Below are 25,501 nucleotides of genomic sequence, written 5' to 3'. Positions count from 1 at the left end.
TGCTGGGTGCTGAGCCGGCCCCAGCCGTGCTAATGCAGCTGTACAAACGGGCTCAGCTCCGTGCAGCCTCACCTGCAGCCTCCCCCAGCGCAGCCGCATCTCGGCTCAGCCCCGCCGCCGATTCACGGGTGGGGGACAACGTGACACCGCCGAGCAGCAGCAAAGCTCTGCACCAGGCCCGTGTCAGCGCGGTGACGAATTTCCCGTGACCCCCATCCCTGAGGGAGTAGGGGGGTCGGGTGTCCCCACAGCTGGCAGCGGGGGGCTGCGGGGGGCACCGTCCCACGGCTGCGGAGAGCAGACGCGCTTTGTAGATGCGCGGAGCAGATGCGCACGGCAGGATGCCAGCGCTGGCAGCGCACAAAACTTCGCTCTGGATCTCGGACAGACTCCTCCTTGTCTCTCGTAGCAACACCGGCTGCTCCCGGCGCGGGGCAGCCCGGGCGGTGCGGTGCGGTGCCGGAGCGGCTCTGCGGGGCAGGGACGGGGCGGAGAGCGGCGGCTGAGCGCGGCACGGCTGCTTTCCATTCGGGGCTTCAGCTTGAAAGAGGAAGTTGTCTCGAAAACAGCTGCCCTGGCCCCGCTGCGTGCGGCCGCATCGCCGGCACTGCGGACCTCAGTGGCAGCTCCGGGTCTCGCCGCGCTGCGCCGGATGAGCCCGCGGGGCACGCAGGTACGGGCCGCGATGGGCATCGCGCACAGAGGGTGGAATTGCGGGAATACGCGGTGCATCCCCGCGGGTAAGATCCTTGGGAAGGGCTGAACGGAGTCGGTGCGGTTTTTTTTACCGGGGGGAGCGAGGGGAGAGGGCACTGGAGGTGCTGGGGCAGAGGGACGTGGGGATGGCCCCCCTGGTGCCCGGTGCTGCTGGGCACCCAGTGCTCCACTGCTGCTGCTGTTGGGCTCGCACCCAGCCTGCCCGCCCAAGCGATTGCGTGCTCCCTCATCAACCTGCAGCCGCCCGTTGGGTCATGGCAGTAAATTGCGATGGCTGTGGTGACAGCACGGAGCAGACAGCAGCCCCGTCCGGAAAGGAAACTGAAAAGTGGAGCGCTGGCGGTTTGCGTTTCAACAAGAGCCGCCGGGTGCGCTGCTCGTGGGACACGATGCAGCCCTTCCTTCATCTGCACAGCACCGCCTCCCCCTCTGCCTCTTTGCCAAGTCTGAGCAAGGAAACAATCTCCTCTGGGCTTCCAGGGCTGATGGATCACCTCTGCGCATTACAATTCCTTTTGTGTGTGTGTGTGTACTCGGTCCTTGCGTTGCACACTGGGTGCGTGGCTCTCCCGGCTTTCTCCAGCAGTTCCTCTATGGATGATCCAAATCCAAGGACAGCATTCAGCCCTCACAGCTGAGCTTGCAGTGGGAGCAAATAGGGCTCACTGCTGTTGTGCTGCCCGTGGTGGCATAGGGCATCAAACTGTCGTTTTCCAGGGCTTTATGGGAAGCTCTGTTCATGCTGTTGCATTACACAAAATCACTTTATTTTTTGCTATATATATACGTATATATTTATCTTTTTTTTCTTGTTCTTTTTTTAATTTAATTTAATTTAATTTTACTTTTGCACGTAAGAGCTGCAGGGAAGCACCCGGCCCACCACCAGACACCAGCCTGCCCATCTCTCTGCTGGGGAAGCTCCAATTTCAACATTTCTGTTGGAGTGGTTTCCCACACAGAGTCCTGCAACGTGCTCCTCGTGTCTGATGCTGTCCCACTTCAAGGCAACACTCGTGCCCCAGCTCTGGGGTGCTCTGAGCTCCCATTGCTCTCTGGGACGTGGGGTGGGTGCAGCAGCAGCAGCAGTATCAGTCATTGCTGTGTGAGCTCATGGTTGGGATGCGGTGGCAGAGCTCCTCCCCTGCAGCCCAATGTGCCCAGAGCAAGAAGCTCTGATTTTTTCAAGAAATACAGCTCCTCACCTCCAAGTCCTTATGAAGGAGCTGATCCAAGGAGCCCCTTGGCGTGGCTGTGTCCCCCTACCCAGACGTGAGGTCTCCTGGGGTTTGTTTCCCTGAGTACTTTCCTCCCCGTTGCTTTCTTGCTTTTGTGAGCTTTGCCGGTGCCAATGGCTGTGCAGAAGGCAGCTGCTGAGTTGGCTGAGTCACGTTGTTCTATTCTGAGGTGTGACATGCCTTGAAGGCAGCGCCGTCCATCAACCACGGTTTGGGCAGGAGCTGCTGGGAGAGCTGTGCTGCGCTGGGTGCTGCACGTGGGGCCCCACTGCAGTTCTTCAGACCCTGCCGGTGCTGCCTGGGGGGGGTTTGCTGCACACTGTGAGAGGTGAACATGCCCCGAGTTCCCACTTGAGCCCCACATTTCTTAGCAAGGGATAAGGGATGTGCAGCCAACACGAGGCTGCTTTCCCCATGCACTGCCCGCGGTTTGCGGGGCTGCACTGCGCACCATTTCCCCTGAGCACTCTGTGTGAGCAATCCTGGCAGAGCTTTTTTCCCTCCGATTGTTTATCCAAAGCTCACTCCGGGAATGGAAAGAGAGACTCTAAATCGAAAAAGCCGATGTGTCCGGAAAACTCGTTTCTTCCCTTAGAAAAAATGCAACGTGACGTTGGTGAGGAAATCTCCAACGAGCCGTTGGTGTCCAGGAAGAGCTCCATTTCCAGGGCAGCCTTAGGGACGGGATCGGGGCCGTTTGGTGCTGGCGAACAGATGGATGTGGGCTCTGAGGGGGTTCGGTTGCTGAGCCAGGTCCTTCCTGCCCACCCCGTGCTGTGGGTCTGCTGGCAGGGACGTGCCATGCTGGAGCAGCCCAGCAAAGTGCTGCTGGGAAGCACAGCCTGAGCTGGGGACGCGTTTCCTTGGCAGGGAGAGTCTTGGGGAGAGCAGCTGCTTTCCTACGGTGCTGCCTGAAGCCACCAACCTGCCACGAGCTGAGGCTGCAGATGGGGCCAGAAGGGACTGCGCGTGGCTCTGCTGCTTATCCTGGGGGTGTCCCCCCCACCGATCAGAATGGACAGGAGTGAGGCTCTCACACAAGGTCTTCAGGTGATTTTCATGTGAGTTTGGCATAGTTTTCATTTTAATTGTGACACTTGTGCTCAGGGGCTGATCTAAGGGGAGATGAGCCTGAGCTCTGCGTGCATCGCTGTCTGTGGCTTGGGTCCCTGGTGGAATCTGGAGCTGCTGCTGCCCTGCGCAGGGGCTGCTTTGGTCCCAGTGTGCCACCCAGGCTGTGTGGCAGGGCTGGAGGTGGGGATCTGGCCCAAAGACAGCAGCCCAGTGCTGGCAGCTCTGCATGGCTAAAGAGAAGGTTCTGGTGTGCTGTGCTGGTGGATCTTGCTGTAGCATTGCATTGTGACCCTGGCTCCCAGTGCAGCATTTGGGGATTTGGGGATTTTGGGGTCTGTCTGGGCAGTACCAGCATGGGATACCAGGCAGCTGGGTCAGGTTGGGGTCACAGCCCTCAGCTCCTGCAGGGACAACCCTCCTTGGCTCTGAGTGCTGGAAGGACTCATGGCTGTGGGTAACATCTGACACAGCATCACTGTGCTGCTTTCCTAGCTAAGCTGCCTGGAGGCAGCCATGGGGGCAGTAAGGGGGTGGCCAGTTCTCCTTTGCTCTGCATTGGGGACATCTGTTGGTTCCCAATGAGGACATGTGCTCCGTGTCCCCCCAGCCCAACACACACCCCATCTCCCTTGGGATGCTCCATTGCAGAGCAGCTCACTCAGTGCTGCCCACAGTCCTTGCCAGCCCTTCCCTGCTTTGGTTGCTGTGGGGGTGAGGTGGTGGTGGCATGGGCAGAAGCTGGATGATGGTAGCTTTCCCTACCTTGTCTGGTATGCACTGAGTGAAGAAGAATTACATCATAGGTTTCTCTAAAATTAATGCCTCCTCCTGTCTGTCCTTTGCACATGGATGAACTCAGTTCTCCCCCTTTGCTTCACCTGCACTTCCATGTCAGGTGTCTTTGTGAGTGCCCCTCTGCTGCCCTCTGTCACACAGCAACTAAATGTAACAGGATATTGGTGAGAAGGTTCAGGCTCTACTGCCCTCCCACCAACATCTGCCTCTGACACTGTGGGCCAACATCACAAAACAGGAGGCGTTACTTTTGGAGCAGCTCTCATGTCGTTGATATCATTGAGAACCCTGCAGTATCGTTGATATGTAGGTAACAAAACATTTCAATCTTTAATATTTTTCCTAAAACATTAAAAAAAAAAAAAAAAGTGGAACAAAAATACAAAACTAGTGGGACATGGGACCCTGTGTTTGTAACCCTGGTTTGAGGGATGATTTTTGGGGCATTCTTGAAATCTCAAACTTTACCAAACCTGCTGTGTATTTTTGCTGTTTCGAGTGCTGTGTTTATCCAATGGGTCAAACACACACCATTATTTGCCATCGCCTGAGAGCGCTGTGCAGTGCTGCCCCGTTCCTGTGCAGTACATGGGTTTTTCCTGGCAAGCATCTGTCACTGAGCTGATAAAGAGCTGCAGGAAGCCTCAGGCAGAGCCGTGTAACCAAATACAGGGCTGCAGGAGGCGTGGAGAGACTGCCTTTGGAGCAGGACTAAATATAACGCAGGGAGAGCAAAAGTGTGTGCAGCATGGGCTGCACCTGCCCTGCTCTGTCACCTGTGTCCATGGCAGAGCTGCCAGAGGGGATGGCTGTGCTCAGCAGCTCTGATGGACTGACTGAGCTTCCCAGGTCTTCCCTCTGGCTCTGGGCTCTCCGCCATGGTGCTGGGCACTTCTGCTTTGCTCCTCCTATGGGTGCCATCTCAGCTCCCCTCAAGTGTGTTCTGAAGTTTCTGCCAGCTCCTGGTGGCCCTTGGAAAAGAGCAGCAGGTTTTTCAGGGTGCCCATGCATCCCCAAGTCAAGCACTGCTGGGGACAGCTGAGTCACCCCACTGAGTTCAGTGGGGCTGGGATGGCTCATGTGGGTGGGCATGTCTCCATCCTTCTGCCATAGCACTTCCAACCTCACCCCAGAGCTTAGAAGAGTCATAGATGGGAACTAAGGGGGGAATCAATACCCCCAGGGCCCCCAGCCTGTCAGCAAAGCCTCCTGGTGACCTACAGGACTGTCTGAGAAGTGTGTAGGGTGGGCTGCTGGTGCTCTGCTCACATTGCTGCTGACACCCTGCAGGTTTGGAAGAGGAAGATGAGGCTGCAAAGCCTCTTCAGCCATGATCATATCAGCCTGTTTCTGGGGCAAACCGTGCTTTCACTGCAAAGTTCCTCATTTCTCTTAATGCAGCCAGATGGCTCCCATCTCTGCCTCAGCTCCTGGGAGAGGTGGCTTTGGAGTCGTGCAGGTTTCATCTCTAAAAGCCTCGTAGCTCTTGGAAACTGAAGGGAGGGATGCGACTTTCCTTCTCACCCTTTCTGCTGATTTTTCTCCCTGCAAACGAACTAAAATCCAGCTGATGCTATGGGTATTTTAAGAACTGCAGGGAGGAAGCGGGGCTCGGCAGCTCTGCAGAGAAGTGGGATGAGTGCGGAGAAGCCGCTGGTCTTGCTGAGCTGGCAGACAGCAAAATAACCAGTTACGGGATGAGATGTGTCTCATGGCTGCTGCAGAGAAGGGAAGAGATGCGTGGGGAGGAGGGGGCAGAAGGAGGAGTGGTGTGACTCGGGGAACTGAGCACTTCTGCAGGGCCAGTGTTTGCACCGCGCTGTCACATTTCCCCTCAGCTCAGCCGTCTCCCCACGGCCTGGGGCCCAACAGCCCTTCCTTTTCTGGGCCAGGCTTGTGGCCGCTGAGCTGCAAGCTCTCACACGTGCACATAGAGCAGAGCTCAGCACTGCTGCTGCCTGCTGGCTCCTGGCCCATCGCACCCTCCTCCTCCTCACCATGAGCCCATCCTGCGCCCCGCGGTGATGCCGGGAGCTGGGAGGATACAGCGGGAGGTGAGTGAGGCCCAGAGCAAGATTGGGGACGGGGTCTTCCTTGCGGGTCTTCCTTGTGGGTCCCCTTGTACAGTGGGGAGGTGTGGGTTTGGGGTGAGATGGGGTTGGTGCCACCGGACTGCAGGGCAAGGTACCAGGAAAGCCCATGGCGTTCTCTCACAGGCTGTCTGCCAGGTGAGGGTCTCCATCTGTGGCTGCTGTGTCTGAGGAAGGCAGGGGGACGTGGCATGGGTGTTTGGGGCAGATCCTGTCCCAGCCTGGCACGGCACTGGGGACCCCATTAATGGGTGCTGTGGTGCAGCATCAGCCACTGCCGTGACACCAGCATTGGTGTCTCCATGTCTGCAGTTGCGCACATCTGCTAAAATGCATTTTCACCCAAATCAATGGCTCTGAATTTGGCACTGGTGCTTGAGATGTTTCCTGTGGCCCTGCAGGCTTCTGGTGGTGGCCAAGGTTTCCCTCCTACTCAGATGCCAAGCCCAACATGGGTTGGCAGCCTCCTTCCTGGGGTTGTGAACCATGGTACCGTGGTCATCTAGCACAGATCAGCCTGGCTTCATTGATGCCACTCAAAAGCTGCATGGGAGCAGCCTGCATCTGCATGGGTAAGGGACAAAGGACGTGGCTGTTGCAGCTGTAAACCTCATCTGAAGCAGACCAAGTGTGCTGGGTCTGTGGAGGTTGGTGTCTTCATCTTTCTCCATCAGTTGTGTTGGCTTTGTGTGGGCAAATTGGGTTATCTCCCTGCTGCTGTTCAAAAAAAAAAAAAAAAGCCTGGGCTCCTGTCTGTGCTGTCTGTGAGAGCTCTACACAGAGGGGGAATTGAGTCCTGGTTGCAGCATGTGTTCCTGCTTCTTCAAAGCCCTCCTTGTCAGGTTTGGGTTTGGGCTGGGTTGGTGGAGCGGGCGTGATGCGGAGGCCTGGTGCCACCCTTCTCTTCCCATCTTCAGCCCCATGTCCCTTCCCTCCTTGCCTCTTGGTACTCCTGGGGAGCACAGCAGGAAGAAAATGTCCCCTGTGAAAAAGGAGTGGTTTCTGCCCAGCAGGTCCTTGTGCTGGTTATGGCCGGGATGAGCAGGGACCAGCTGCTGGTGCTGGTGGGGAGCAAGCTGACCCCACACCTTCTCTCTGTGTCCTCCAGTGCCTCTTTTCACATAACTTCTGCTTGTTCTGATGGACGCTGGGGATCAGTTTGGGGGCATTTTTGGTAGAATTTTCCTGGGGAGCTGCATCCTTGGAGCATGCGGGGCTGCTTGTCCCACCTCCAGGCTGTGCAGGCAGCAAGGACAGCAGCAGAGCAGTGAGCAGAAGAATAAGAAGCACATTTCCGTGGGTCCGGAACCACTCACCTCAACCCAGGTCCTATTCTAAATCTGGAAAATGAGCACTGCACATTGGGTCCCCTCCCACGCGCGGGCAGGTGGGACGCGGATGTGGGAAGCCACGACGCCGCTCACAGCCAACACGCGTTTCACTTCAGCGGGCACTGAGGAGCACTGCACGCACCTGGCCCCTCTGGGGGCCTTTTGCCTGCAGGAAATAATGTGCTGAGAGCCACGGTGCCGACCTCTATCATGATGCATGGCGCTCGTAGCAAGGAGGAGTGGGAGCACCTTGGTGGGCATCAATGCGGCCAGGAGCTGCCCAGCAGGATGCTCTGTGTTTGGTGATTACAGATTCAGGATCTCGGTGGAGAACAAATCCTAAATAGAGCAAGGATGTGAGGAAGAGCATGGGCTGATGGCCTGATGGTGCCTGGAGGGATTTGGAGGACTGAGGGTCTCATGGGTGGGGACTGGGTGCTGTGTCACAGGGGAGCCTCCCTTTCTTCCTCCCTGCTTTATTTTTCCTCTTTTGTTGGAGAGAGCAATGCTTGATGGAAAGGGGTGCCTTAGATGTTGTACTGAGGGACATGATTTAGTGGGTGGTCGGTGGATGGTTGGTCTGGATGACCCTGGAGGCCCTTTTCAACCTTGCTGATTCTATGATTCTATGCTGTCCAACACCAGGCTTTGGAGCATGGCTTGCTACTGAGCTCTACTGGGTTTTGTTTCTCAGAGGTGCTGGCCTTATGGCAATTCCACTTGTCTTTTTCATATGTTCCTTGTCTTCTTGGACTTTGCATTTTGGACTTAATTTGACTTAAACCCAAACATTTCTCCTTAACTCCTGGGGAGGAGAAGGCTCTCAGTGATGACCCGCATGGTGATGCTGATCCTCCTTGCTGTGGGTACCAAGAGCTCCTCTGGATTCAGCTCCAAGCTGAGCCTTTCCCCAGCAAACACCAATCTGGTACCTCAGGGCTAAGTGCCAAGAGCCCTGTGCCCTGGGCTCCGTTTCCCTGCCCTGCCTTTGCAGCTACAGCTGACAGAACCCTGTGCTTTTTGCAGGTGAGACCCCGGACCCGAGGCCATGCCCGTGCACAGTGAGCAGCAGCCGTGCACTCAGCAGCCTTGCAGCCGTGCCCACGCTCTGCTGCAGCCCCAGCCCAGCCATGGAGAGTGCAGGTGGGTGGAGAGCGGATCAAATACGCATTCTGGCACAATCTGACATTTTATCGACAGGATATTGATGCTGAAATATTTGATCTTGTGTGTAAGCCACTCCTGCTGTTGCTGGTAGGCTATGAGCATTTATAGATCAAAGTGCCCCTTGTTTGTGTTGGAGCACTGGTCTCATGCTTTGCTCCCTGTGAAGAAATGGCAGTGTACCATGGCTGCAGGCACTTTGATTTAGAAAGAGAGGACACAGTGTTTATATCAGCTTCAGGAAAAGCTTCCCGTCATTACAAATATACACAAATAAAAAAGAATGGGAAGTTTCCTTCTGTCCCTTCCTATGGCTCCTGGCTCCCCTCTCTTGGTCATTGCTCCTTGGGAAGTCCAAGGCTCTGCTCCACCACCCAGCCCCAGCTTTGTCAGCTTCATCCCTTTGCAGAGCCTTGCAAGGAGGTGTGGAAGTTGTGGTCCTTGAGCAAAGTGCTTCCATAGCATCACTCAGGCTCTCATTTCCTGTAGGCAGAGAGGAATGCACCACTGCCCTGAGCCATCCCTGATGCTTGGGCAGATGGAGCTGTGGCTAAAGAGGGTGTGTGGGGGATGGGCAAAACTGGGAGCAAAACTGGGACGGAAGGGCAGAGTTAGGGTTAGGGTTAGGGTCAGGGTTAGAGTTAGGGAATGGGTGCTTCCCATCTGATCCCTCACATGGCTTCAACAGCTGCGTCGTGCCAGTGCTGACACACGAGCTCCCTCGTGAGCAGCAGTCCTCACCACAGGAACAAGTCATACCCCAAATCAGCTCTGAGGTTTTCACATTTATTTTTGGCCACGGGAAGGATGCGGCTCACTGCTGACGTGAATGGGGAGCGGGTGGCAGTCAGAGCTCCGTATCTGCCTGGGGGGGCTCAGGGCCCCGGGTGGGCAGCTGTGGGTTGGAGGAGCCTGAAAGAGAGCCTTTGTCACTGGGATGCTCCCATGCCATGGAGGGGGGGCGTAAGAAAGAGCAGACTCTGGAGCAGGGACTGTGTGGTAGGACAAGGGGAAATGGTTTTGGACTTAGAAAGGAGAGATTTAGATTAGATATAAGGAAAACACCCTCAGTGTTCACACTATGGGCAGTGAGGCAATGGCACAGGTTGCCCAGAGAGGATGTGGTGCCTCAACCCTGCAGACAGCCAAGGTCAGGGGATGGGCTGTGAGCACTGATGGAGCTGTGGGTGTCTCTGCTCAGTGCAGGGGTGGGACCAGGTGGCCTTTAGGGATCCCTTCCAACTCCAACCATTCTGTGATTCTATGGTGGATGGGGATGAGGCTGAATTGCCACAGTGCCCAACTGCAGAAGTGCTTCTGCTCATTCATTGTGCCAAGCATTGCTTTTGGTCCTTTAGCTTCTGAATTTAATATGTGATTGTTTTTTTCCAATGAGAGAGGCTCTTCAGAGCTCACTCAGAGCAGACCCTCTCTGCTCTACCACGTCCCAGCTTCGCTCTCAGCATGCCTGCAGGGTATGGTTGCCCTATGGCTCTGACTGGCTGCCACTGATGCTCAGCCACATTTGATGCCTTCAGTACCCATCCCAAGGTTTCCCTGCTCCCATCCCTGGGTGCTCAGGCTGTTATGTTCATTTTCATGTCCCCACAGAGGTGGAGTCGGACATCCTGCGCCGTGTTCGCACGCTGCTGCGCGAGCTGGATGGCCACCACCCTGCCTGCCAGAGTGACCGAGGTGAGCCCAGGGGCAGCCCCATCCACCTGGAATTTACCAACTGTTCCTGTGGGCCTGCTGCTTTGCCACACATTGCTCAGCTCTTTGCTGGGGAGTCAGCTGCAATCCCTCCATCGCTGTGGTGCGGAATAATGCTCAGCCTGAGCGTTGATTTTACTGTTATTTAGACCCAATTAGCATGCTCCATCCCTTGCTGAGGGTCACTGGGTGAAGCAGAGGGTGGAGAAGCAGCACTGAGCTGTAGGAGAGATCCTGTGGGTGGTGGTTGAAGCACCCAGATCTCCCCATCCATCAGTTCACTGCTCTGCAGGGCAGCCTCACCTCCCCCACTTCTCACCTCTCAGGGATGCTACGATGGACCCTGCACAAAAAAATTGACCAGAATCCCAGTAACAGCCCCATCCTGGTCCGGATCCTGGTGAAAGAGCTGGAGAGGGTGAGTGCCTCACAGTGCCCTGCAGGTGGGGGGGTCTCATCTCCATCCCAAGCAGGACATGCCCCAGTGAAGGAGACTGTATGAACTGGAGCCTCATAGCCAGGGGCAGATGATGTTTGCAGCCCACAGGCAGCAAAACAAAGAGGCTTTCCAACCGCCCCCACGCCGCCCTGTGGTTGCAGGTACTGGAGAAGTTTCTCTCCCTGCCACTCATTTCCTCCGCGTGGTGTCACACCTTGCCCTGTATCCTGACCTGGGCGCATTGTGCAGAAACCCACGGATGGATTTTGTGTTTCAGTGATGCATCTCCTCATTTTCTGAACTCGTGTGAACCTTCAGCACCCTCAGCACCTGCAGCAGTGGTGATGTGGTTGGGCACGGTGTCACCTTTGTGAGCGTGCCTCGTTTCATCCAGTGCCCTCATATGCAGAGACCCCTCTCTGTCACCTCCCTCTGTCCCCTTTGGGGCTGAGGTCAGCCACCCCTTTGTCCCCCCCATTAGAGCTATTATTCCTCTGCTGTTCTTATTCTCAGAGGGCTGTCAGTCCTCCCGGTCTGTAATTCCCTTTGTCTCCCTGAAGCTCTCCCTGGAAATCAGCATTATGCTTTTTCAGTCCCCTGACACTGCAGCAGCCCTGAGCACTCAGCACCAACCACTGATAATAACTCAGCAATTTCGTGCTTGAGTTTCTCCATGGCTCTGCCCAGGGATTAGCTGGCTTCAGCAATTCAACCTTGCTCATTTTATCGATCATTTCTAAAGCTTTGCTGCCATCGGTTCCATTTAGCTGGGATCCAGCAGCAGCACATCATCTCTGAAAAGAGGTGCTGGGGGGAGACCCTGAGCATCATCACCACCACGGCAAGGCTCTGCCAGCCCTGCTATGTATTCTTATCTGCTCTGCTGAGCTACACGAGAGTGGGGGAGCATCAGCAGCGTGCAGCACCTTCACACTGCAGCAGCCCAATTTCCATTTGAGTACACCTATATAACACGTTGCCCCTTCCCTCTGGCAGTGAGGATCCGTGAGGTTTTGGGGTGGAAATCAGGTGTATCTGGGGCTGTTCCTGTTGCTGGAGATGTGTGGGAGCTCCCAGCTGCCTTCCCACAGCCTGGAACAGGGGAGCATCCCACCTCCTTCACCACTCTGCTCCCACCAAACACAACATGGGCCCTTCCCAGAGGGTTCCTAGAGGTTTTGTGTTTCTATTTGAGTTGTTTTTTTTTTGGGGGGGGGGGGGGGAGGGGCAATAAAAAAGCACTCCCCAGTGAGCTCAGATAGAAACTTTTTGCCATCTCCCTCTGCAGATACTGTGCCCTTAGTGGTTTACCACTCACCCCTTATGATCTGTAGCCAACAAGGGCAGCCCACCAGGCAGGACCTGTCCTCATCCCCAGGGACACCCTGCCCACTCCAGTGGCCCACAGAGCCCATGAGCATCACCCTGCACCCATGCAGGTCTGTGGCGGATGCCCCAGCGCTGACTGCATCTTTTGGTCCTGCAGGCAGAGCGAGGTGACTACAGGCATTACATCATCCCCCTGCTGCACACGCTGATGTACGCCTTGATCAAGGTAACCTCCCTGGGGCAAGATCCTGGGAAATCAGAAGGCAGGGGAGGGACCACCTATTCCTGTACTGAAATAGCCCAGCCAAGCCCTGCCCTGCCACAGATGGGCACACATTTCCCAGTGTGATGTCTGAAATAATGACACGTCTGGGAGGGAAGGTCATCCCACTTGGGTCCTTGCCCCTTTTCTTGGTGCTGATGGTGCAGGAAGTCACACTGCTAATGAAGTCCATTTGTCCAAGCACCTTTCCAAAGCCGGTCAAAATGCATCCCTCAGCCTTTGGTGGGTACTGATGGAGGCACCATCACCGTCCTGGTGCCTGATCCTGCCCTCCCTCCCAGGGTCTGTCATGGAGAAAGTCCATGTGGGATCACTGCCTGCAGCATCTCATTAGCTGCCCTGTTCTCACCCCAGGCTCCCTGCATCTCCGACGAGCTCTGCAGCAGAGTGTATGATTTCTGCACGAAGCTGCTCACCCTGCCCAGGCCTTTCTGCACCATTGGTTTGGACTATGCTGCCAGGCTGAAGATGGAAAGGATGGCACCAGGTACGATGCTCCCTTGCTCTGCCTCTGAGTTTGGGGGGTTTGCATACAGAGCTGGCCTTTGCCTAAAGCTATGCCTGGGGTTGCTGCGTGAGGCTGGCCCAGCCTTAGGTCTTCAGGATATGTTTGGATGGAAGAGTTCCCCTTTCCTGGTTTTGGGTGGGTATTAGCAGCTGGATGGGACACTTATGTCTTTCCTACCCCAGGGCCAGGTGGGGTGAAGCACATCCCTCCACACTTGGGATGGTGCTCTTCACACCCCACACTCAGCGCCATCCCTGACGTGGCCCCATGGCCGTGGCCAGCAGTCAGCCTTTCCTCCAGCACCAAGCTCTCCTCTGAGCTCATAATCTTCTAAACAAAGGAAGGGAAATACAGGAAATTATCCATGAATAGAAGGAGTTTTCTTCTTCTGTAGCATGGCCTATCTTTGTCTGTGGTTATATTTAACCCAGGGCCAACTCGGAGCCCTTCCCACGAGCCAGGCCAGGTTGTTTTGCCTCATGCTCCAGCCCTTATGCACTGATTTTCTCACTTTTGTAGGGATGCTCTACCAAAGGATGGTGATTTCCGAACAAAGTCTTAAAAGCGACCCCTACCCCTACCAGGAAAAGTGAGTAGTACCTCTTCAAATGTATCATCACTCTTATTTCTTCCACACCCTTTGAATTTTCTAGTGAAGCTGTCCCTTTCCTGCACCCTGAATTGATGTTGGGTGCACAGACAACTTGGAGGCAAACTCCACGGCAGGGTGTGGGCTGGGGGGATGCAATTTGTTGATTACATGTTGATGTCCCCAACAACTACACCTGCGCAGGATTTTCATCTTCGCCGACCCGGAGCTGCTTTCTGAAGCCATCTGCAAGGCTCTGCTCAGCGACACGGAGGCAGCTCGTGTCTCCCAGAGCCCACAGGCGTGTATGTGCTGTGTGATTACCCACGCTATGCAGGCAGCCCTGGGCGAGGGCTGTGACCTCAGTGCCTTGAGGATGCGGCTCCAGGTAACCAGCAGCACTCATATGGCCCCAGTATGATTTCCTAATACAGGCTTATCCGTGAGCCCATTTGCACAGGGCCCATTTGCTGTCATATAACGCTCTGCCCATGGAGCATCTGCTCTTACACCTGGGGGCACTGACAGCACCTCTGTGGCAGGGCATGGCCAGCAGCGAGGTCGAGCACTGGTTCCAGGAGGTGGTGATGGCCGTCGAGTGTACAGGGAGCAAAGTGGCTGCAGACCGTGGGCAGCACATGGAGAGGCTGCAGAGCATCTACAGTGCCATCCTCAGCTCCTCACCACCAGGTGAGCCCCCGCCGTGCTGCCCATCCTCACCATTACCCTCCCACAGCCCATCCATGAATGTTATTTGTTCTGCAAGCTCTCTGCTGTCTGCAGCTAAGCAAGGTCCTTCACTTGCCTGCGCCTCAGTTGCCTCATGTCACCTCTCCCTTTCCCAGGTCGTGTACAGACCTTCATTTGTGCAGTTTGTGAGGGCAGGGGACTGTGATTACAGCCTTGGAATTGGTCAGAAGTGATGGGGTGGGAGAACCCCCAGGGCTCAGGACTATTCTAACTGCTGAAGTAGGGCACCAGTGGGTTTTGTGCACTGCCTGCTCCACGTGCTACGTACACCCTTGTTCCTGCAGGTGATGCTCCCCTGGAAGGGCTGCAGGGCACCCCACTGCCCAACCCCAACATCAGCTTCCACCTCTGGACAGAAGATGATCAGCTCTGTGAGTGAGGCACCAGGGATGGACGGGGAGGGAAAGACAAGCAGGGCACACCTGTGAGGTGCACACAAAGCGCCCGATGAGAGCGGTGCTGAGCTGGGAAATGGGGCTGGAAGGGCAATCTGGAGCTGTTGGTGGCCCTCTGGTTGGCAGCTGGGACAGGACAAAGGCTCGGCCTGAGTCTGGCTGCATCTCCCTCCCTGAGCTCCTCCTGCCTGCAGGGAAAGAGCTGGTGCTGTTCATCCGCCCGCTGTCGCAGAGCTGCGAGCCCGATCACCTGAGCCAGGACCTGGACAACTTTGAGATCCAGGACATCATTTCAGACTGCGAGTGCTGTGAGCAGACCCGCTTCTCCGTGCTCTCCACCGACAGCGGCATCGAGAGAGATCTGCCACCGACTTCCGAGGAGCCCTTAGCCCCGTGCAGTGCTGACACAGAGCAATCCCGGCTCCATAGGAAAGGTGGCATTAAAAAAAAGCCCTCGCCGCTGGAGAGCGTGGCCTTCCTGCAGTCCGGCTGCAACGGCCCCGGGGTGAAACCTGCAGCCAAAGTGCAGAGGAGAGTGGGGATCCCCACTGAGCCCATGGCCCCCATGTTGAGGCTGCACACTGCCCGCATTGTGCTGCTGGGGGACGACCGCATCCTGGGGCGCCTGGCCCAAGCCTACCACTCCCTGCGGTGAGCAGCTGCCAGGGGGAGGGAGGTGGAGTGGGGGCTTTTCTTGGTCGCAGCAGCCGTTGTGGTTGGGGATGGGTTGGGATTCAGGGTTACCTGGGACAGGATTGGAGCTGGATGTTCTGCCCCTGAATCTTGGAATGAATGCTGGAATGGTTTGGGTTGGAAGGGACCCTCAAACACCATCCAGTCTCACCCTCGTGCTGTAGGCAAGGAAATCTTTCACTAGACCACATTGCCAAAAACCCCATCCAACTCACTGTTGAACACCTCGAGGGACATCCACATCTTCTCTGGACAATCTGTGCCAGTGCTTCACCACGCTTATGTTGAACAACTGCCATCTTCCCCAGCTGCAAGGCCCAAATGGTGCACATGTGGAATTTTTCCATTCTGTGCATAAGACAGATTCAAAAAAATAACAGTCAAACCAGGCAAGAATTTTTCCAGTGCACAGGGGAAGGAACCTAATGAGCCCACCTATGGGACATCCCATAGATTCTGGGAATCTGGATTTGGGAATCTAGGGGCATTGCTTTGCTGCTGTGTTGCATTGGGTACAGGAGGCGAGCAGGGAGGCTGTTTGCTTGTGTTGCAGAGCCGCTGTCATCTCCTGGCACTGTTTTCCTGCCTCTTCACCTTTCAGGCATGGCTATATTTATTTTCTTCCCTTTCAAGGAAGCGAGAAACACGCCGTGTCTTCCTGACCCCAAGGCTAAACCTGCAGTTCTACTACGTGCCGGTGACCGGGCAGCCAGGCACACTGGCAGCTGCGGTGAGTCTGGTCACTGCTGGAGGAGGAGGGACAGGGGGATCCCAGGGACTGACCCCCATGAGTGCCTCCCTCTGCCTCCTATGAGGTGTGAGCCGTGGCCGTGCCCTGAGCTGTGTTTCTCCACCAGAACCCCTCTGCCACCAGCCCTGAGGAGCTCTGCGAGGTGGCCGCCTACCTGGGCAGAGCCGATCCCTGGTATGAGAGCAACATCAACACGCTGTGCCACGTGATCCCCAAGCTGGCCACCATGGTACGAGGAACCATCCCCACCCCCAGCACTGATCCCTTGTCCAAAAACCCGCAGGGGTGAGCTCGTGCCTGCAAAGCCCTTCTGTGCCCCAGACGGCGGCTCACGCCCTACAGGCAGCCAGGGTTGGTGTTGAGCCCACGAGACCCATTTTCTACGATGGTGGTTTGGTTTTTTCTTGGCCAAGGGACAGGAAATGGCACATTTCAAGAACACAAATGTAAACGAGGCATTTGCTGTAATACCCCAGCTCTCATTTCCTGGCAGTTTGAGCCAGCACTGACAGCCTGCAAGAAATGTGGGGAGGTGGGGGCAAACCTGCACCTCTCCCATTGGCTTTGGCCGGTCATGGCAGAGCAGCCGAGCTCCCTGTAGGAAGGCAGTGACCGAGGCTGATCCTCGTTGCGATTTCCTCCTCAGCCTTCCTCTCCAAGCAAGCATCTGGTGACTGATCTCTTCATCACTGATGTGATTGCCTACTACGTCCGTATGGGCGCCCAGCCCGTCTGCTTCCAGGTGTACGCAGTGAAGGTGGGTTCTGTGGATGCTGTGCTGCCCCGTGGCACTGCCAGTGCTTGCTCCCTGTTGCTGGCAGTGCTCTGCAAAGCCCCTGGGGTCAGCTGGATTTGGGCGGCTCTGAGCTGGTTCCTGTCCCCCAGCCCTCCCCCTCCTCACCAGACTCCCAGATCAGCGGTTAGGGGTAGGGGTAAGGTTCTGGGTACAGATAGGTCAGTGATCCTGGGAAGGCTATTTGGGGATCTTGAAAGTCAGCAAAGCAAATGCGGACTCCCTGCTCTGCTGGGCACAGGTTTGCTCAGCAGCTCTGGCACCTCCTGCTGCTTTAGGCCACCCCTTCAAGCAGGGGTTCACTGAGTGGCTTCAACAAAACCTTGCAGAGGATTTGCAGGGTTTCCTGAAATGCTAATTTTTTTGTTTCCTGCCAGCTTTTCTCTGAAATGGTAGCAGGGTGAGACCTGGTATTTGATACTGCCACTTCTGTATTTGGTCCTGAAGTATCAGCCCTCCATCTGCTCCTCTGGCAGTTTCCCCCTTCAAAACTCAGGGTGGTATCAGTGCACATATCTCCCTTGAAGCTGCCCGCAGCCAACGTGGTGATCTATTGCAGCAGAGGAGCAGCCACTGCATGAGCAAACAGGCACATGGCTTGCAAAGAGATGGAAGAGCTTTGTTAATTATTGGTGGAGCATCACCAAGACTTGAATTAATAACGTGTAGCTTGCAAGCACCTGATCTGCAATGTGAGTTGCTGAGGATTTTGTTTTCCCTCTGAATTTTTCTTGGACTCATTCCTCCTCCAAGACAGAAGTTAGGAGCGAGTGAAAGAGTGGTGACTCAAAAGGGGGAAGAGGAACTGCCTCCAGATGTGGTTTTCATATAGAAGCACTCGGACTGCCCTGCTGTCATACAGAGCACGATGTGGAAGCACAGAGCCTGCTTTGCTGTTTTGGTTAAGATCACGCTGTTCCTCTTTGGCTGCAGAGTGCTTTCTTAGAAATGAGGACTGAGCCCCACAAGAGCTGGGTGGAGGGCAAGCTCTCCAGGAGCTTGTCTTCATATTTTGCTCAGAGCACTGCATAGATCTGATGTGAGAGGCTGATTCAGGTGTATCAGGGAGAAATGACCAGCCTTGAGTAAAGGCAGCTGGAAGCTGCTCCCCCAGCACTGGGCATCTGCAGGGAGCAGCCGTCTGTGAGCACGCAGTGACACCCAGTGGCGAGGGCCCATGGCTGTGCACTGCGAGGCGTGCCGTGCTCCTGTGCTTCGCAAAGCAAAATCAGCTCTCCCCATCCCATCTGTCCCCCACAGTGAGGTGACAGATTTCCTTTGACGATGTCCCACTGGGGCTCTCAGAGAACCTTTTGCTGCCGCAGTCCCTCTGTGATGGTACAGACGACTGTTCTCAAAGTTTTCCCTCTCTTTCAGGTTTTCTTCAGCAGCTCAGCTCAGGAGCCAGCTGAGGATGTGTTCCTCACGGAGCTGTGTGCCCAGCTGCAGGACAGCATCCCCCCCAGAGGTGTGTTTGCTCCCCGTGAAACCCCACAGCTGGGGCTACACCAGCCACGGCCCTGAAATGAGCACAGCCCTCATACCCAGGACTGGGAGCCGCCCTGAATTGCTCTGTCTCCCTCCTTGGCATGTGATGATAGGCAAGAGGGTGTCGCTGGGTCCTGGACTCAGACAGGTGATGCCCGAGGGCTGATCTGTAGCCAGTGCCTGATCCAGTGGATGCTTGCCATTGGGGCTGAGCACAGACCCTACGGCGAGTCCGTCTCACCAAACCTTTTTTTGGTGGCACAGAGCCTCCAGTGTGCCTAGAGTGGCTTGTCCCTTGACTGCTGTCCTCTGCCCTGAGGTGGGTGGGATGAGTGACACCTCCATCCTTCTTGGTCCTCCCCTTGCAGAGGTAAACCCAACCAAGAAGAAGACGACCCTGGATGGCCCTGGCATAGATCTGACTGTAACATACAGGAAGGTGAGTGGGGCTCTGGGCACCCAACGTGCCCATGTCCGCAGGCATAGCGTGGACCTTCCAAAAGCAGTGATCTGGCTCTGCTTCTTTCCCTGGAGTTGCACTCCATGAGAGGACAGAGAGGTTCTGATAGACTGCCAGCTATCCCTGGACTTGTGAAAAACTGCCCCAAAGCTCCCCAGAGCCACCCCATGGCTTGGCTGAATGAACAGAGCCTTCCTTCCCTACAGGTCGTGGTGAGTGACCGGGCAAAGGAGGTGTCACTGTCCCTGCGCTCCACAGGTCTCTCCATGAAGGCCATCCCTGCCAATGCGGCTGAAGGTAGGTTTCTCTGCTTGGGAGCAAGCTTTGCTGAGATTCCTGGTGCTCCATAGGGTGGATCTGACCATAGTACTCAGTGCCGTTTGTGCCTGGGCTGCCCGAGTCTAACATACTGCTTCCGTTGCAGATCTGGCGTGTCTAAATGTGGACATCACTGAAGTCGTTAGGATCAACAACCTGTCAGGACGATCCTTCTCAGTACGTGGCTGTGGGTGATCCTGACCCTGGGAGGGTTGGACAGTGAATGGAAAGCCCTTACAACCACAATGAAGGGGAACTCTCCATGGAAAGGGAAGGCTCTGGGAGTTTCCGTGGCTGGGTGTTCCCTGGAAAAGTCTATTTTCTCAAGTCCAACCCCAAATACTGTCCCTGCTGCTCAACACTGCATCACACACAGTCTCAGGACACTTCTGAAGTACTGGTGATTGTGTGATTCAAGGGGCAGAATGAATAAGGCTAAAGAGAAATAAAGCTTAGTCCTTTGGTCACCAGGGCTCTGCTTGGGTGTGTGTGGAAGAGGATTTGTAGGTTTGGGATCGACCCCATTAGCTATACACCTCCAGCTGCAGTTCTCTCCAGACCACTTGTGTCAATCCATGTATGGCCCACCAGAGTAGGGGCTGTTATAGCAATGCTTTAAAAAGCATAAACAGGAAACAGGAACTTCAGTGAATCTGATCAGCACCTCAGAGAGACGGATTTTCTCTAAGGCTCCTTTGGTTTCGCATGAGAGGCCAGGCAGGGGATGTTCTGACCTGCAGTGATATATCTCCACAGTTTGGGTGTCCATAAGCATTATCGTGCCTTGGTCATTTTGTGTTGCCATGGAGCCTTCAGTCTCTCTGCTGGTGTTTTCAGATAGCCAGTACTCTTTTGGTTATTCTGGCTTTTGTAAACACCAAGGTACTGCAGCCCATGCTGCCCACTGAAGTCCACCAGGAGAGAGGGCCATGCCCCACATCAGACGTCCCAAACCTTCCAGCCTGTGCAAACTTGGCCAATTGACAAAGTCTGCCCTTGCAACCTTAGGCTGTGATCATGGAAAGAGAGACCCTTCCATCTTTAGAGCAGCCACCTTGCATCACTTCTAAAGTTTAAACTGAGTGAGAATGTTGTCGTTTTTTCTCCCAACCCAGACTGTGGCAAACAAGCTGAAGACGTGCAACATCAAAATCAGGAGCACGGAGCAGAGGCCCTTCACACTGTGTCTGGACAAGGACAGCAGAAGGACCTACAGGAGTGTGATCAGGTGAGGGTGCTCTCCTGGGAAAGCAGGGCAGAGTCAAAGAACTGTGGAATCAGAGAAGTGTCTGAGTCAGAAGGGACCCTGAAAGGCCATCTGGTCCAACTTCCCTCAAGTCAATCAGGTGCTCAGAGTCCCATGCAGCCTGACCTTGGGTGTCTGCAGGGACAGGAGGTGGGTTGTGCTCTCCTAGATTTGCATCTTGGGGTGATGGTGTGAAAAAAATGGGTTCTTCTGTTTTAAGTAAGGTGCTGTCATTAGGCAGTAGAAGGACAAGTACGTCCAAAATCTTAGGTCTAAAGGTTCCTGGGGTATCTCAAGCACATGAAGGTCAGGCAGAGGAATCAGCCCTGTGAAAAGTCAGGGATTAATGTGGCTGCAGTGGTGATAGTGACATATGAAGTGCTGGAAGGGAATAGACAGAGTTTGAGGTTCATGTGGAGCACAGGTAAAGTGGGAGTTTCTGAGAACTGAAGCAAGCAAGGCTGACGCCACTGCTTTAGTGTTTAAATGCTGGTACACATCAGCTCCCAGCCAAATCCACTCTGAAAGCATAAAAGCAATTGCACGGCTCTGTGTGGCAGCCCCTGCTCTGCAGTCAGAGCAAAGAGTTGGGATTTAGTCTGAGATCAGACTCTGGCCCTCAAGGGCAGCTTTGCATGAGTAGTAATCACGTTCTTGTTCCTCCTGCAGCCTGGAAGTGTCTCCTTGCCTAGAGCCCAGCTACTGCCTGCAAAAGTCAAGGACAATGAAATTCAGCCCGCACGAAGCAGAGGATGTGGGACTTGTGAAATACATGCCCAAGTCTCTGCTGCTGCCCATCAACACATTTGCAGGTGTCATCCAATGAAGAAAAGGAGAAAAAGCCGATGTGCAAGATGCAGCACCTGGGTCGTGATAGAAGACGTGGAAAGAAGAAAGCACACTAAGAAGCTGCCAACAGTGGATTTGCAACCAGGTGTTTCTAAAGCCTTCTAAAGCTGCAAAGGCAGAGGTGGGCAGGGCTTGGGAAGGACAGCTGTGCGCCAAGCTGTGGTGGCCACAGCCTGCATTCCCTGCCAGGGCAGAGCTCTCCTGAATGACTGAGAGATTTGACCTTTTGCACAAGTGGTGAAAAACCTCCAAGCTTTTCATTTCAGGGAAAGGACTGGAGAAAATAGAGCCGAGGTGATGGTGCTTGCTGTGCTTGTGGATCAGAGAGCAGTTGCTAGCACTAGTATTTATTGGGTTGGCATCTCCTGGCCTGGTGTGCCTGTGTGTCCAATGTGTGCAGTCAGTGGGACAGCCACTGTTGTTGCAGAGGGGCTATGCAAGAACGATGGTGGTGTGAAGCAGAGACACGAGAAATCCAGTGCAATATTTGGCAGTGATGTACTCAGGTTGCCCAGGCAGCACAGCCTGGCTTTGTTTTGAGAAGCCTGCAGAACCCCTGGCAGACTCCTCTGTTCCTTCCCCCTGCTGCTGTCAGGGTGTGGGAGCCCTCCCCTGGTTTGCAGGTGGGCTCAAACCCATGCAGCTCTATGGAGCAGTGTGTCCAAGGCCCATCTTTGCTGAAGTAATGGAAGAAACACGGTGCGCAACATTGGTTGGCTCTCTGAATACGGTCTGTGATGTCTGGGTTGTCTCCAGGGAGTCTTCTGTAAATCACATTGGAGTGGATGTGGGATCCTTGGCACCCTCCTATGACACTATCAGCTTTGATTCTCTCAGCTCTCAGCAGCTCAGGGGTGCTGGCTTGTATCCCCTGCCCCAAGGAGGAATCCTCCATCCTTGTCAGTGCACACAGCAGCTCTTCCAGTGTCACCACAGGGCATCCCTGGAGCACAGATACCCAAGTCTGGAGATGCTTCCTTCCAAGCCTGCAGGTTGCCCTGGCTGGTTGGGCCCCGTGAAACCCTCCTGCTGCTGCCCCTCATTGTTGCCTGGGCACGGAAGACAGCTTTGGTTCCTGTTCCAAATTCAGGCTTTATGCACTCTCACTTTGGATGCACCACACAGCCCCAAACTAGCACTGGAATACATTACAGGGGGCAAAGCAACTCTGGAGCTGTTGGTGTGTGATGGGTTATTCAGCAGCATAAAGAGCCTCCAGGTCCCAAAAAGCTTTTAACCCCAAACCAGCACCTATAGCTGATGGGCAACAGCATCACAGCACCTCAACGGCCTGGAAGGTCTCAGCAACCATCTTCAATTCTTCAGTGCAGTTTTTCATCTCTCCTCAAAAATGACGACCAATGCCAGGACAGCACCGAGCACTTTGGCCTTGGAAGGAGCTGAATTTGGAAAGGAGGCTCAGAAATAAGCAACCTGCTTGTCCCAACATCCTTCCTTTCTGAACTGCTGCATATGGTAACGCTGGGCTCAAAGTGGTGAATTTGAGCACACCTCTGCCTCTCTGGGCTCTTTGCTGGCCCTTGGCACACCAGCCAGCAGCTCACAGCAGCTCACAGAGTGGTCTGTGGTGTCCAGGGTTGAATTTGTACAGCTGTAAATGGTGTAGATGGGTTATAAGTTATTTGTACAGGTGACATAGAGGATTCATATCAGAAGGTGCGACTCTTTTAATGCCTATATATATAAATATAAATGTAAAGAGGGAAAAAAAAGCAGCAGAAATGGATCTTTTTATAAATTTACTTGCTTGTGGCTGGTGTGAGTGGGGTATGAATTGTGGGAACAGAAGGACATGCGGCCCCATAAGTGGAAAACAATTCATGAACTTGTGTTAATGACTAAGCTCTGCATTGAAAAGCTTTCAGCTCTCATCAGAAGCTGCTGTCACTTGACCAGGTACATGGGAAGACCTCATTCCTTTGCAGAAGAATTGACTTTAATAGCGTCTCCCTGAAGTTTTACAAGCCAGCTGCAAAACCCAGAGTACTTCTCTAAATGCACGTTTATTATGTAGCATACGAGGGCCATGGTGATCTCCTGCCCTGCTCCCCGCTGTGCTCATAGCAGAGACAAGGAAAAGTGATGCTATTGCAGATGATCTCTGTGTGTATTGATTACAGTTTATCTGCATGTCAGATGCTTTCAGCATAATTAGCTCCCCATTTTCTGGCACAAACCCACTATGCCATGCCACAGCCTGCTGCAAGAACTGTAGATAGGCTTGTCCTTGAGCCAAGAATAACTGGAACTTTGTACTGAGAACTGCCTTCTCCCTGGAACTCAAACTCAAGGAGAGAGCAGTTTTAGTGTCAAGAATCTATTCCAGCCTTGTTACCATATCATACCTCAGGAACTCTAATTGCTCGTTAACGGGGTGCATTGACAGCAGTCCTGTGCAAGCAGCACACCTGAGAGCCACGCGAATCCTTGTTGGTTTAACTGGTGGTGCTGAGGATGTCCTCTGTGGCTGGTGCTGTTTGGGTGTCACATGGATTGATGTACATGTGCTCTGTGACATGGTTCAGTGGTTCCCACTGAATCAGTTCCAGCAGATGAGGCAGCATTCACCAACAAATGCTGAATGTCTCTTTGCTTTTAGTGAAACAGTGCCCAGACCCTGCATGTAAGTCATTGTATGGCCAATGGAACTGGACTGGAATCCACACAGCTCATTAAACCCAATACTTTATCTCACCTTTTATTTTCATTCCTACACTGCAAGGAAACAGCTAAAACAGCTGGCCCCTTCCCTTCCCTTCCCTTCCCTTCCCTTCCCTTCCCTTCCCTTCCCTTCCCTTCCCTTCCCTTCCCTTCCCTTCCCTTCCCTTCCCTTCCCTTCCCTTCCCTTCCCTTCCCTTCCCTTCCCTTCCCTTCCCTTCCCTTCCCTTCCCTTCCCTTCCCTTCCCTTCCCTTCCCTTCCCTTCCCTTCCCTTCCCCTACCCTCCCTTCCCCTCCCTTCCCCTCCCTTCCCCTCCCTTCCCTTCCCTTCCCTTCCCTTCCCTTCCCTTCCCTTCCCTTCCCTTCCCTTCCCTTCCCTTCCCTTCCCTTCCCTTCCCTTCCCTTCCCTTCCCTTCCCTTCCCTTCCCTTCCCTTCCCTTCCCTTCCCTTCCCTTCCCTTCCCTTCCCTTCCCTTCCCTTCCCTTCCCTTCCCCTCCCTTCCCCTCCCTTCCCTTCCCTTCCCTTCCCTTCCCTTCCCTTCCCTTCCCTTCCCTTCCCTTCCCTTCCCTTCCCTTCCCTTCCCTTCCCTTCCCTTCCCTTCCCTTCCCTTCCCTTCCCTTCCCTTCCCTTCCCTTCCCTTCCCTTCCCTTCCCTTCCCTTCCCTTCCCTTCCCTTCCCTTCCCTTCCCTTCCCTTCCCTTCCCTTCCCTTCCCTTCCCTTCCCTTCCTCTTCTATCTGCTGACTTCAGTTGTACCTTTCTCTGGGCACAGATACATTTCTTTGTGCATCACTTCTCCACTGCTTTTGCTGTGATAGGAATTACTTTTTTAGCCAAAGGCAATTTTTTTTCCCTTGAAATCAGATGTGTTGACACCATAACACTGTGCACGCAGACACAGAGCTTAGCAGGAGCTAACTGTAAAATTAAGCTCTGTTTCACCTTTCGTATTAAGAAACCCTGCCTGGAGAAATCGAGCAACAGAAGAAGTGATCTCATGCCAACCTTATCGGAGCAGAGAAGGACGTTGTTGGCAGTAGGGCTGTGGTTTTGGACCTTTGAAAGCATTTCCAGCTGTAATCAGGTTGGGATTGCAGAGGGGATGATAGCAGTGAGAACAGCAGGCCTGTGCTAATGGGAAAAGGAATTCTGAGCCAGGAAACACAATCACACGCTGGAGTCGTGTTAATAGTGGATTGAGAGATGTGAGCTTGAATTTTTGACAAATCCCAAGGAAAAGAAGCTCATGGAATTATTTAATAACTCCCATCTTGTTATTCTGGCCAGGCATACATGCCCTTCTGCAGGAATAGGCAGTTCAGTGCTCTTTGTGCTTCCCAGTACCTTTCCAGTGTCTGAGTGGATCCATTACAACTTCTTTACAGTGGATTCGAGGATGTAGAACATCTTCTGCAAGAGAGGTTTGTACACAACTATAGCATTGGGCAGAGGAGAGCAAGCAGTGTGTGCAATGGGTGTGCAAACAGTTCTGAGTGTGACTGCGCTGCTAAAGGTGATCCCGTGTTTTTGGGGAGAGCAAAGCAAACTTCTGGAGTGCTTTAAATGCCAGTTGCAGAGCACAGCTGATCCAGGCACTCATTCCTTGTGGCCACGGTGAACACGCACTGGGGTGGTGGAATCATCCCTGGAGGTTTTCAGGGAAAAGGCAGATGTGGCACGTAGGGATACGGCTTAGTGAGCATGGTGGTTGTGTGTTGGTGGGTGGAATAGATGATCTTAGTGGTCTTTTCCAATCTTAATGATTCACAGAATCACAGAATGGCCAGGGTTGGAAGGGACCTCAAGGATCA

At 54.2% G+C, this 25,501-nt stretch overlaps 1 protein-coding gene across 4 annotated transcripts; it reads left to right on the top strand.

Annotated features, from left to right (window-relative positions):
- Positions 1-323: 323 nt before the first annotated feature.
- On the top strand, positions 324-23,688 carry PIK3R6 (phosphoinositide-3-kinase regulatory subunit 6). 4 transcript variants are annotated; one of them, XM_048965370.1, is made up of 20 exons: positions 324-673; positions 8,272-8,388; positions 10,021-10,104; positions 10,449-10,540; positions 12,048-12,116; positions 12,528-12,660; positions 13,201-13,270; positions 13,475-13,658; positions 13,813-13,960; positions 14,305-14,391; positions 14,610-15,066; positions 15,742-15,838; positions 15,966-16,088; positions 16,506-16,616; positions 18,030-18,120; positions 18,509-18,579; positions 18,807-18,897; positions 19,025-19,095; positions 20,034-20,146; positions 20,834-23,688. In XM_048965370.1, exons 1-20 carry the CDS (start codon positions 328-330, stop codon positions 20,988-20,990), a joined length of 2,712 nt encoding a protein of 903 aa, XP_048821327.1. In that variant the 5' UTR covers positions 324-327; the 3' UTR covers positions 20,991-23,688. The 4 variants fall into 4 exon arrangements, with proteins under 4 accessions (XP_048821327.1, XP_048821330.1, XP_048821329.1 ...); XM_048965373.1 differs by lacking the exon at positions 324-673 and adding an exon at positions 2,525-3,005; XM_048965372.1 differs by lacking the exon at positions 324-673 and adding an exon at positions 2,525-3,016.
- The last annotated feature ends 1,813 nt before the right edge of the window (positions 23,689-25,501 follow it).

This window comes from Lagopus muta, chromosome 18, assembly GCF_023343835.1.
Source record: "Lagopus muta isolate bLagMut1 chromosome 18, bLagMut1 primary, whole genome shotgun sequence".
In the NCBI taxonomy this organism is placed as follows: domain Eukaryota; kingdom Metazoa; phylum Chordata; class Aves; order Galliformes; family Phasianidae; genus Lagopus; species Lagopus muta.
The sequence above is the reverse complement of the archived record's forward strand: the minus strand, read 5'-3'. Positions and strand labels throughout refer to the sequence as shown.

Bases quoted from the DNA above. Each gene is read 5' to 3' on its own strand.
- PIK3R6 (XM_048965370.1), top strand. From the start codon at position 328: ATGCGCACGGCAGGATGCCAGCGCTGGCAGCGCACAAAACTTCGCTCT. The intron at 15,839-15,965 runs GTGAGTCTGGTC...TTTCTCCACCAG, and splicing joins CAGGCACACTGGCAGCTGCG to AACCCCTCTGCCACCAGCCC. The intron at 18,580-18,806 runs GTGAGTGGGGCT...CCTTCCCTACAG, and splicing joins TGACTGTAACATACAGGAAG to GTCGTGGTGAGTGACCGGGC.